At 36.6% G+C, this 13,072-nt stretch overlaps 1 protein-coding gene across 1 annotated transcript in view; it reads right to left on the reverse strand.

The window, feature by feature from the left end:
- Positions 1-13,072, reverse strand: part of LOC111024433 (putative LRR receptor-like serine/threonine-protein kinase At1g56140) — a 67,143-nt gene that overhangs the window by 38,454 nt on the left and 15,617 nt on the right. The window contains exons 2-4 of the mRNA XM_088117006.1: positions 8,010-8,081; positions 4,512-4,583; positions 4,332-4,403 (exon numbers count right to left, since the gene is read on the reverse strand). Of these exons, the coding sequence (XP_087973132.1) occupies positions 4,332-4,403; positions 4,512-4,583; positions 8,010-8,023 (158 nt within the window). The 5' untranslated portion in view covers positions 8,024-8,081. The remainder of the gene's footprint in view (positions 1-4,331; positions 4,404-4,511; positions 4,584-8,009; positions 8,082-13,072) is intronic.

Consider the following 13,072-nt stretch of genomic DNA (forward strand, 5'->3'; position numbering starts at 1 on the left):
AGAGGTAAGACCAAAATTAGAAGACATAATTAAAATATTGAAAGATCTCTTTCACAAATAAAATCACAGCCCTTAAAATCTAAAGCTCTAGTGCCCTTGTTGAGAAAATGAAAGTAATAAAGAAAATGATGTGGAAGTGAAATTTTCTTAAACAGTTAGTCTCTTCGTCAGTTTTAAGTAAGTTGGCTTTTCTGTTTTAAAGTTTGTTGGTTTATTTGTGAATACTAATTGTAATTAGGTGTAAATATTAATTATTATTATATCCTTATTTACATTCCTTTCATGTATTGAGCCTTTCTCCTATATAAGAAGGCTATGTATTTCTTACTTTTTGAAATATTGGAATACAAATAATTTTATTCCATCAAAACTAAGTTGGTATCAGAGCCAAAATAAACCCTAATATCTTTAGAAACCCTAGTCACCATCCCTACCTTTAAACCCTAGCCGTCGTCATTGTCGTTGCCGGAACCCTAGCCGCTGTTATCCAAGAACGGCGCATCCTACTTTCGGCACGGTAGACCACTATTCCGGCATTCGTCTTCTTCAGTAGTGGTGTCGTTCGAAGCTCGTCATTCGGGAGGACTTTCATGGGTTTGTCGAGGAGTTTTTGGGCTTTGTTCGTCGGCGTCGGGGGGCTTTGTTCGTCATTGCTATCGTCTGCTCTGTTGATTCAAAGGTCGTCGTTTGGGGCCGTCGAGATCGTTGCCGTCTCTACTGTACGAGCCTCGCCCATCTGTTCCGCCACCGCTTGCTGCTGTTCCGTTCGTCGTTGATCGGCTGTGCATCGCCGTTAGCTGCTATCGAAGCCGCCGCCATCCACTGCTACTTCACAGATCTGCTCGAGGCGTGGATCGTGAGTCATACATCTACAACTGCCGTCTGCTACCTCACTATTTCGTGGGTTGTGGGAGTCTCTTCTCTAATATCAGTTTGTGATCTAGTTTGCTTCAGTTAAAGTACTATCATGGTTGAAGAAATCGTTGAAATGACTCAAAGTCTAGCAGAAAAGGAGCAAGTTTACACAAATAGTGTTGAATCAAATCCTTTTAATAGAGAGCATCTATCACAACAGCTAGAAACGAATTTGTCATTTGGTAATCTTTGTATATCCTTGTCGCAAACAGGTAATTACCCTAGAGCACTTTCTTGTTTTGCCTCATCTCCATGGATTACTGATTCTGGAGCTTCTGACCATATGACTAGCTCTTCTAAGATATTTGAATCATATTCTCCTACATATTGCAATGAAAAAATTAGGATTGTTGATGGTAGTTTCTCTTCTATTGCAGGCAAGGGAACCATTAAATTAACCGAAAATATTACTCTTCAATCGGTTCTTCATGTTCCTAAATTAGCTTGCAATCTTCTATCAGTTAGTAAACTCTCTAAAGATTCTAACTGTCTTGTTACTTTCTATGCATCTCACTGTATCTTTCAGGATTAGTCCTCGGGGAAGACGTTTGGATGTGCTAGGATGCTGGATGGCTTCTACTACTTTGATGAGCCTTCTGGTAGTAATAAAATAACTCAGTGCTTTAGTAGTAATAGTTCTCTCTCTGTTAAAGAACAAATTATGCTTTGGGTTTTTACAATCAAGTGTAATGATGATGGTAGTGTTGAAAGGTATAAAGCTAGACTAGTTGTTAAGGGATTTACTCAAACCTATGGGATTGATTATCAGGAAACTTTTGCTCCTGTTGCTAAAATCAACTCCATTAGGATACTTTTATCTCTAGCTGCAAATTTAGATTGGCCTCTTCATCAACTCGATGTAAAAAATGCTTTTCTGAATGGAGATCTTGAAGAAGAAGTATTTATGAGTTTACCACCAGGTTTTGAAGCTAATCTTGGAAAGGATAAAGTATGTCGGTTAAAGAAATATCTGTATGGACTCAAACAATCTCCGAGAGCATGGTTTGAACGATTTGGAAAAGTAGTCATGAGCTATGGATTCCTTTAGAGTCAAGCTGATCATACCATCTTTTACAAACGTTCTGAAAGCAATAAAACTGCAATTTTGATTGTCTATGTAGATGACATTGTGCTTACAAGTGATGATGAAGTAGAACTGGCTACTTTAAAGAAAAGACTCGCAAGCGAATTTCAAATCAAGAACCTAGGAACGTTAAAGTACTTCCTAAGAATGGAGTTTGCAAGATCTAAGAAAGGTATCTTTGTTAACCAAAGAAAATATATTCTTGATTTACTTAGAGAAACAGGTTTGCTTGGATGTAAGGTAGATGAGACCCCTATTGAACCTAATTTGAAACCGGAAGCTGCAAGAGAAGAAGAAGTAAAGGATAAGGAACGATATCAAAGTCTTGTGGGAAGACTCATCTACTTGTCTCACACACGTCCAGATATTACCTTTGCAGTAAGCATGGTAAGTCAATTTATGCACTCACCAGGATCAGTTCACTTTGAAGCTGCCTATAGAATTTTAAGATATCTGAAAGGAACTCCAGGAAAAGGTATATTGTTTAAAAAACACAACCATTTGCAGGTTGAAGTTTATACCGATGCTGATTGGGCAGGAAGTATGACAGATAGAAGATCTACTTCTAGTTATTGTTCATTTGTTGGAGGTAACTTAGTAACTTGGTGAAGTAAGAAACAAAATGTAGTGGCTAGAAGCAGTGCTGAAGCAGAATTTAGGGCCCTGGCCCATGGTATTTATGAAGGGACGTGGATAAAAAGGTTACTTGAAGAATTGAGAGTATTTCAAAAAGCACCCATAAAAGTTTATTGCGACAACAAGGCTGCCATCTCCATAGCCCACAATCCAGTTCAACGTGATAGGACTAAGCATATTGAAATTGACAAACATTTCATAAAAGAAAAAGTTGATACCGGCGTGATATGTATCCCTTACCTCCCAACAATGGAGCAGACTGCCGATGTGTTGACAAAAGGACTACCGAAAGTACAATTTGACAAGATGGTTGACAAGCTGGCAATGGAAGATATCTTTCAACCAGCTTGAAGGGGAGTGTTGGTTTATTATTTGTAAATATTAGCTATAAATTAGTTGTCAATATTAATTATTATTTTATCTTTATTTCCATTTATGTTTGAGTCTATCTTCTATATAAGAAGGCCATGTATTTCTTATGATTAATATATTGGAATACAAATAATTTGATTCCATCAAAACTAAGTAAATGATTGCAGGCTATGGGGAAGTTGGAGACAGACTGGCCCCTGCTCTGACTATGACCTTTACGCGAGGAGACAAGCGAATTATCTTGAAGGAGGATCCGACTCTCACACCATTGGAGATGCCTCTAAAACGGATGGCTCGTGCCTGGGAGTCCTCTGATCAAGGCTATCTGGTGGAACTTCGAGCGCTGACAACACAGGAAGAAGTACAAGAGACTGGAACTTCGCTAGTCACTGGAGGAGTCGAAGCTCTTGTTAGTTAGAAATGACTTCCAACTGAGGAAGCTACTTGGGAGTCTATGAATGATCTAGTGCAACAATTCCCTGACTTCCGCCTTGGGGACAAAATGGATCGGGGGGAGTTAGACCCCCCAATTACTAAGACTTATTCTAGAAGGAATTGTACTTGGGGAGGGGAAAATCAGAGGGAATGATTGTAACGGTTTGGAGAGGAGAAAGTGGGCTTGGGCTGTAACGAAAGGAGAATGGGGATTGGGTAGATATATTTTCTTAGTTAGTAGGAGAAGACTAGTCTTGATTTCAATGTAAAGAAGGTAGTAGAGATAGTTACCGACCCTCTCAAATTGGTGGGGTGATTTTGTAACGCCTACGGGCTCATTTTAGTAAACTCCAAGAAGAACTTTGAGGGATTACCTCACAGAAGATCTCTCTAAACCTACTTGACAAGGAGTGTTGGTTTATTATTTGTAAATATTAGCCGAAAACATTTAAATTATTGGTAAACATTTATAGTTTATTTTATTCGTATTCTTATTGTTATTTCATTTCTTGTATTGGACTTTTCTCATCTATAAGAATGTGATGTATTTCTTACTTTTCAATGAACTGGAATACAAATATTTGTATTATTTGTATTCCATCCAAATGGCAGAAGACGCCTTGAGTAGGAAAAGGTAACTTTGCTGGCCTTACTGAAAGGTTTACACCAAATTAAGTTTCTACATATAGAGTATATCTGCTTTCTATTCCATCATTATTGCTCTTCTGTTTCTGCTAAACCTAATATAGTGTAATTAGCCACACCGATTATAATTAGGGTTTTACTCCTCCATTGAACAAGAGAAATTCAGATTATCTCTAATTCTCTAGTTTTTAACAGTTTGGAAAAAGTGGGAGATGGGAACAAGCATGTGAAAGTATTGTATTACAAATTCGTGAGCTTTGACCAGCTCCCAATGAATTCAGGTATTTTGCCGGTGAGTTCATTGTCTGATGCCCATCTGTCCAAAATACAGAACATTGTATCTCAATGATGCATACTTAGGATTTACAAATTTCTTTTACTTTCTAACTGTTATGAATAGACTGAAGCTGAACAATTCTCTTACACTGTCTGCAAATTCATTAGATTTGAAAATGTTGTAGGAATGTCACCTTGGACTCCAGAGCTATCAAAGAACCTATCAGAGTAAGACAAACATAATCAAAAAATTATCAGCAATATAATTCAATACGAATGATCAGAACAAGCTAAGAATATAAGTAGGTTAACACAACTAATAAGTTTAACAACTCAAGGAATGGTCAAAGAATAAAACTTCAATAAATTAAAAATTAAACGTTTTTTAACAAGAAACTAGACTTTTCATTAATCAATAAAAAGAAATAAAAGTTCAAAGATCCAGTCCCAAAAGGAAGGAAAAAATCTAAAAATTAAAAAAAAAAAAAAACAAATACCCAAATCAAAAAGCAGGGGGAGTAAGACAAATCTCCTAGTTCATAGAAATATCTAAAGAAAAATCAGAGAAGGATTTTATTTGTCGGGAATTTGGAGAGTCATGAGAGTTGGGGGATAGTTCTCAATGAGGATAGAGAGGAAGAGGTTTGTGTTTAGTAAGAAAGATGGAGGAAAAGTGGTGGAGGTTGACGAATGCGATAAGGGTAAATTGTTGAAGTTAAGGTTTGTGTTGGACGATATTGTGGATGAGTGATTGTTTTGCCATCCTCACCTCTAAACCATGGGTATCCTTCAAAAGAAGATAAATGTGCTTTCTTGGATTCTCCTTTTCGGAAATTTAAACACCGCAGATATTCTTCAAAAGAAGCTAACCCTGGCATCTCCAACCATCGTTTATCATGAGTTTCTCAGGTTCGATAAAAGAAAATTCCATGCAACTTCTATTTGGACCTTTTCTCCCACCAACAGCTTGATTATTATGGGCAAATGCAGTTAAAACTATACTTTCCGAAATTTTGTTTGAAAGAAACCAAAGAATCTTTGAAGGTAAGCGAAGGGGTTGGCTGCTTTCAAATGGATTGGAGAAGTTGCAGCATTCAAGACAATTATTATTGGTTGGATGTGACAATGACCGGTTTCTCATAAAAGACTCTAGGAAGAATGTTCAGATTTCTCTTCAACTGTCCCACCTTCAGTGGTTAGAAAAGGCTTTGGTGGAACTTCCGCATTTTCCTTTGTACTCAAAATTTTCCGTGCAAGTTAGGGACGGGACAGAACTTGTCGACTCCAGAAAAAGAGACTCTTGAAAGGCTGCTTTTGGAATGCATTGTTTGACCCTCTTTGGGTGGAAGAAAATTCATAATTGTACCTGCACGGTTTAGAAAGACCGGTTGGATAACCTGTTTGGACATGATAAAAGACTCATTGGTGAATTTCAAAGAAAAGATGTTGTAGGGCGCCTCGAACTTTTCATTTGCAGAGAGGGCTAAGAACAGAGATAGTATGATGGCATCCCCTACCGCAGAGGATGAGATTTTCGAAAAAAAAAAATGGAGCAACTCTTATTGGGTTCAAAAGGAATATGAAGTTGTGGAAATAGATTGGGATAATATAATGCCATGGTTATTTTAAGGTTTTATGCTCAGGATAGCTGGAAGGCAATCGCTGCCTCCCTCAAAAGTTTCTTCCCAGAAAATTGCCAAGTCAACCCTTTCTTAGCAGGTAAGGCTTTATTTAGATTCAAAAGTGGAAGACCCTTGAACTCTAATTGGCTCAATGGTAAATGGCGCAAGTTAGATAGTTTTCACGTGAAGATGGAGAAGTGAAATCTTGAAAAACATGGCAAAAACGAAATGACAGTTTGTTTTGGTGGCTGCGTGAAAATCTGCGACTTACCTTTAGAGCTTTGGAACACAAATTGCTTCAAGGCCATTGGAACCCATCTTGGAGGTTTGAAGAAAATCTCTTCAGCAACACTAAATCTGTTAGATTGTTCAGCAACTTTCATTCAAATAGAGAAGAATGATTGTGGCTTTATTTCGACTTCTATCGAGATAACTACAAAACGTGGATTGTTTGTGGTAAACGTGGTTGCCATAAATGAAGCTACCAAGCCGTCTTTTCCCTCCGTTCAGCTTTCAAAGACTTCGTTGATTGCAGATTCTTCAAATCCTTTGGATATCCAAAGATTGCAAGAAGTCTTGGCAGACGAAAAGTTTCAATTTGGCAACGTTTCAAATAAGGTTAGCTTGGAAAAGTAAATTGCAACTGTCCCCTCATCGACTCCAAATGCACCAGTTAGCCAAAAAATGTGTCGAGTCAATTGAGCACGCCTATGGTCAGAAAAGAAGTGGGCATTAATCAAGAAGTGGGCATTATTGGCCCTACTGTTTTTCAATTGCTAAATGCAAAAGCTATTTTGAACCAAAAGTCAAAAGGCAACCCGTTTCCACCGGGTATGAAGAATACTAAACGATTAATTCTACCCCTTCCCTTTTACTACTCTCGTAGAAAGCCTAATACTAATTTGGAAAGGAGCTTGCAAAGCCCTCGAAAGCTAAATGGGTTCAAGTTAACCTGAATAAGGCTTTCTTTGAGGAATGAGGAGTAGTTAGTAAAGATAGTAAGTACAAATAAGGTAAATATTCTGTCCATTGGCACTATCCACTCCACTAACGAAGGTTTGCCTCTTAAATCATCTTCCTTAGAATTCTCGGATAATGATCTTGAAGATGAGGATGGTGCAATCAATATTAGTAGTTTAGACTCTTCTCCAAAGTCAGACATCCCAACTGAGGACTTTTCTGAGCATTTCTTTGCAAACGATTTTCAATCTTTATTTAACGAGTAAGAAGAAGATGAGAAACTCGTTTTCCCACAGCAAACAACCATTCCTTCCTTTTTTGAAGAAATGGGGATTACTCTTGTCCCAATTGAGTCTGTTCTTTGAGTTTTAAGTTGTTCAGAATGTTGGAATGTTCTAAATTATGCCTTCTGAAGATTTCAAAGCTTTGCAGTTTCAGTTCGGTTGGTTGGTTGATGAGGTATTCAAAGTTTTTCTCCGGCGTTTGATTTGACATTTAGTGGTTTATATTTGGAGACTTTTTGAAGACAGAATTGAGGCTTAGTATTGGGTGTTTTCTCCATATTAGCATTTCGGCTACGGTCTGTTCTTGTGTCCTAACTTCTACTTGGTTCTTTTTGGAGTTTGGTCTTCACTCTTTGTTCTAAGGAAGATTTTTCCATCATGCGGTTGTTGACCCTAGAATTAGTTTGGTTTTCCAAGCTCGGCAACACGCAGTTTTCCTAAGTTTGGTTTCTTTCTCTCCATATGATCCAGAAGAAAGCTCGAATGAAGTTCTGCCAAAGAATTTTCTTTTCCTTTCTAAAGGGGTGGCCAGTAAGGGTAACTTCAAGGAGGAATGGAGGATTGGTTGGCAAGGCAGTGGACCATCCAAACTTGGGAGATTTTTGGTTTTATGTTTTTTTGTAAATATTTATCATCAACTGTGATTATTAGACTTGAATGTTTTCTTATTTTGTAATGGGTCTCACCCTACATAAGTTGACTTTGTTTTTATATTTGTGTCGAATAAGTAAAAATAATTATTCCTCTCAAAATTAATTTAAAGTAAATTATGAAGCTTACAGTTCCTCCAACATAAAAAGATTGCCAAGCTCTGATGGTAAGCGACCAGAGAAATTGTTGGTCCCAAAAGCCCTACAATTTCACAAAAATACCAAAAATTAGATAAATTATATGAAACATATGCAGCCATGATAAGTTATGATGATGATTCGCATCCGTGGTTCCTTGAAGGTGGTTTTCTTTTTTTAATGAAACTCTTATTTCAATAATTTTCCTGGTGATCAAGTTTGTACCCAAAAACTTTTTTCGATAGGTCAGAAAAGACGAACTATGGGAAAATATTCTATTAGATAATTGATGGGAGTTTTAAAGTTCAAAACTTTAGAAGGCATCAGATTTATTAGATTTGCACCCGTGAGAATTGCTTCTCCACACAAATATTGTGAATAGATGCATTGAAAACATAATGGCACGAGAGACTTCAAGTAAGTGTCTATTTTTTCGTTCTACATTACCATTTTGTTGGAGAGTGTCACGATGGTAGATTGATAAAAAAAAGCCTTATCTTTCAAAAATTTTCCAAAACAATCATTAAAATATTGAGTCTCATGATCATAGTGGAAAATACTCATTTTTGTTTGAAGTTGAGTTTGAATCATATGTTAAAAACGGACAAAAAGGTCTTTCACCTTATATTTTTTTGTCATTAAATAAATCCAAGATAAAATGCCTGTTGTCATCAATGAAAGTTATAAACTAATGTTTTACACTATAACTTGAAATTTTGGAAGACCCCCATTCCTCACTATAAATTAAATAAAATGGTTTCGAAGCCTTATTGAAGAGAATATGTCAAACGATGATGTTTAGTTAAAATGTATTGAAACAAGTATTTAGTCCTCTTTTGATTTGGTCTTGTAACTTCTTCCATGTAATTTAGTTTTGCTTATTATATTTAGCTCTTACTCTTCTTCTATTTTTGGATCAACTATTTTAAGGTCTTCAAGTTGTAACAACCTACAAGCTTGTACGTATAAATACCACTACAAATCTTAGTACTTTCACTTAGAAATTTCATAACATTTGTGTTACTTTAAAAACAAACTTGGTATCAGAGTCATCTAGCCTCAACCTTACTTTATCTTCTTTTTTTTTTAGCATCATCATAAGTACCGAAAATCTTGAAGGTTCCAGTGTTGTTGCAAAGAGAACTCTGTGTTGGGTGTGTTGCCATAAACTCGTAGTTTGTATTTTGTGTAAAAACAAATGTATATTTAATAAAGTTTTATTCAATAAATTTGTTGTTGAATTCATAGCAATGCATTGTCCAAAATCCAATAAACTAAACATCCGAGGTTATTTTAGTGTAACCGGGACAATATATGTACTCGGTATATATTTGATATACCCCTGATATACGAGGTATATATTTGATATACCCTGATATACAAGTGGATAATGTCCCGTGAATAACCTAAAGGGTCTATAGTATATGGATAAGGCTGGGTACCTTATCTTGGCAACACTATGGATATGACCCACTCTGTAAAGGTTACAGACGACTCGATCCAAGTCGTTCGTGTGGAGACATGCGAATGGGGGTATCCTATACAATGAGTTTGTATAAGACCAAACCACGAAATAGCCAATATTTAGATGTAACATCGTTAACTAATAGATTGCTGTTTCTTAGGATGACCAGACAACTCATTCTCAATCTTGAGTGAGTTATGGACTCCTGCCCGTGAGGGCTCGTCCTTTGATCTGTATGGGTGAGAGTGGCACAAGTTGCCGACTCAACATTCCTACCATTTTGGGGACGAGACCGAGTGGGGAGCTGGGAACATAACTTCATAAGATGGAATTCACTCCTCTCCGACTCTAGGGGAGTAGATGAGTGTTCCCTTAAATGCTGACTCTGGGACTTGAACAAGGGCTCCACCCTCTTATTGGCCCAAGAGGGACTTCCGGTTATTGGTCGGATCATAACCGGGTTGTTCATTAGAGGATCAGTGGTATTTAAGGAGTAAGATGTAACTCAGGGGTAAAACGGTAATTTGACCCAACTTGAGTTACGAGCACTCGTGAAGGATTGACTCGTCATTAATGGTCGTATATCCATGGACACGAAAACATTCTGCAGTGAGAAGAGTGCAACTGCGTGTCTTTAGTGGAATGACCCGTAGTTAACGAATCTTGATTAACTCGGTCAATGAGTTTGACCGATTAATCTTGCATCGTTGGAGCTTCTGATCTGTAGGTCCATTAGGTCCCCTTGCTAACTCATAACGGGTAAAACGAGGATCAAGTTTTTGGAAGAATTTGAACTGTTCAAATTACTTAAGGTTGATGCATTATAATATATAGTTAATTCTAAATTAAAACTATATATTATGAGAGAAATTATTTGAATGAGATTCAAATAAAATTAATATGAATAAGATTCATATTAAGACTATAGGTTAAAAATAATGTTCATAAGATGTACATTAAAACTATAGGTTATACGAGAGAAATGCTATAGAATATGATTCTATTTATGTGATAAATAATTAAGGGTTAATTATTTATTTGATATATATATATATTAATTAATTATTAATTAGATTAATAATTAATTAATATTTATTAATTAATATGATTAATTAATTATTATATATATATTATATATATATATATATTAATTATTAATATTAATATTAATATTAACACTCCTCAACTTAATTGCAGGGGAGTGGGGGCAGTTATGACGTGGGGATCCCCACGTCATATGAGGTTATTTTGCAGAAGTGTTCTGCAACAAAAAAAAAAAGTCCCCAACGAAGAACTCCCTGCCATTCTCTCAATCAAGCTCTCTCCCTCAACTCTCCCTCACATTCCAAATCGGTGCTCCCACAAGCACGCTCTCGAGACCCAAGAGGATAGCGAGGAAGACACGGTGGTGGTGTTCGGGTGGAAACCGTTGAAGAAAAGTTCTTCAAAGATATGGTTTTCCCCTGTTTTTCCTTCTTGCACATTTTGATTTTGTTTCCCATATATCTCGAACAACGATCTGCTTCTGCTCCGGGATTAACATCCCTTCACTGTGGAGATTGTTAGTGCAAAAACTTCTTAAATTAGTCAACAAAACATGCAGTCTTTGAATGGAAGACCCATACCATTAGGAAATCATTTTAATACAACACTTGCGGTCAAGCTAAGTAAAGTAAACTGGCTCTTATGGACATCCATGGTTTTGGCTGTCTTTAAAGGCCAAAGGCTTGAAGGTTTCATCCTTGGAATAAAATCAATCCCCTTAGAATTTGTTGCAATCGAAGAAGGTGCAACAACTATATATGCTATCAATACCGCATTTGAGAATGAAGTCTCTTAGGTTGGATGTTCAGTTCAATGGAGCAAACCGTGTCAAGCGATGTAGAAAGTCTCGACACTTCAAGAAAGGTGTGGAAGGCATAGAGATCAGCCAATCAGGCTCGTATCGACCAATTAAAAACTAACCTACAAAATTCCCGTAAAGGGAACACAAAATGACAGACTATTTGGCTCAAAAGGATCGAACAACTGATAATTTGTCTCTAGCAAGTGAACCAATTTCTAATTCTAGTCTTATCTCTAATGTTCTTATCGGTTTAGATGCAGAATACTTATCGATCATATGTCAACTAAATGGGAAAGATGGTCTTACCAGATAAGAAGCTCATGCCAATTTGGTTGCTTTTGAGTAGTCCCTTATCCATCTCAACCTAATACCACAAACTCTGAGCTAGCCAACTTCACGACAAATGTTGTCTTTGGGAATACTCAAAATTTTGGAAATAGATATGGCACACAAGGAAATGGAAATGACAGGGGAAATCAAAATTTCAAAGAGAAAATCACGTGATAGAGAAGGTAGGTAAAAAAAAATGGTCTTAGACCAACTTGCCAAGCATGTGGCAAATATGGACACGGTGCATTAAGTTGTTGGGTTTTGTTTCAATAAAGATTACTTGGATCCTCAATCACAATCAGACAATGGGAGCCATTGATGGCTTATATTGTAGCAATAGAGGTAGTGGTTGATCCATCTCTGTATACTGATAGTGGCTCCTCAAGCCATGTTACCTATGATCAAGCAAATTTAAATCAGAAGATTGAATACAATGGTAAGGAAACTATGTATGTAGGAGGTGATACACAATTAAAAATCACTCACATCAGTGACGCTCTGTTTTTTTTAAGACCAAGAGATGAGATTCTCACCTAGGTAGACAGTACCCACATGGATTTTCTATCTTCCAAATCGCTTGCCCAATCTGCATATGAGAATGTCGAGATTGATAGGTTAATTGTTGGGCATATGTTTAACTCCAAACATATAGTTTATTTGAGAAACCTAAGTATTCTTTTCAAAGCTCAAAATTGGTTTTCTTTTGGATTTGAGAGAAACTGACTTAGATGATTTACTCTTATGGCAATATCTTCACGAGTATTGTAAGTTGCCAACTATAATTTGATATTCTTTTGCATTTTCCATTGTATCTTCATATTTTGAGAGTAGTTCTTTTCCAACTATCATAGGAGTTGGACTGACCTTGAGGTTTTTTAGATTCAGCTTTTTCAAGAGGTTTGCAACATAGTTCTTCTGACTTAGATGAAGGTCTTTCTCCGTTCTTTTAACTTCAATTAAAAAAGAAAATAGTTTAATTCCTCCATATTTATCTTTCAACGAAAATCTATTGTTGAGCAGTTCTGTGAACTTTTTTATTTGTTTGCTATCATTTCCTGTCACGATATGTCATTAACATAAATCAGGAGCCATATCACACACTTCTCTTTGTTGTACATGAACAATGAATTGTTTGCCTTTGCATTTTTGAATCCCCAAGCTAGGAGTATTGATTTCAACTTGTCATACCAAGCTCGAGAGGCTTGCTTTAGGCCATAGAGGGCATTTTCTAGCTTGCACACATAGGTTGGATATTTAGGATCGACAAACCCTTCAAGTTGTTTCATATATAAACAGTCTCTTGTAACTAACCATTTAAGAAAGCATTATTGAAGTCAAGTTGTTTGATCACTGGACCAAATATTTCAAAAAAAAAAAACAATTTCAGGTGTTGAGTGAAAACCTTCAGCAACCA

This window comes from Momordica charantia, assembly GCF_013281855.1.
Source record: "Momordica charantia cultivar OHB3-1 chromosome 9 unlocalized genomic scaffold, Mcharantia_2.0 BLBB01000009.1, whole genome shotgun sequence".
NCBI classification, from domain to species: Eukaryota; Viridiplantae; Streptophyta; class Magnoliopsida; order Cucurbitales; family Cucurbitaceae; genus Momordica; species Momordica charantia.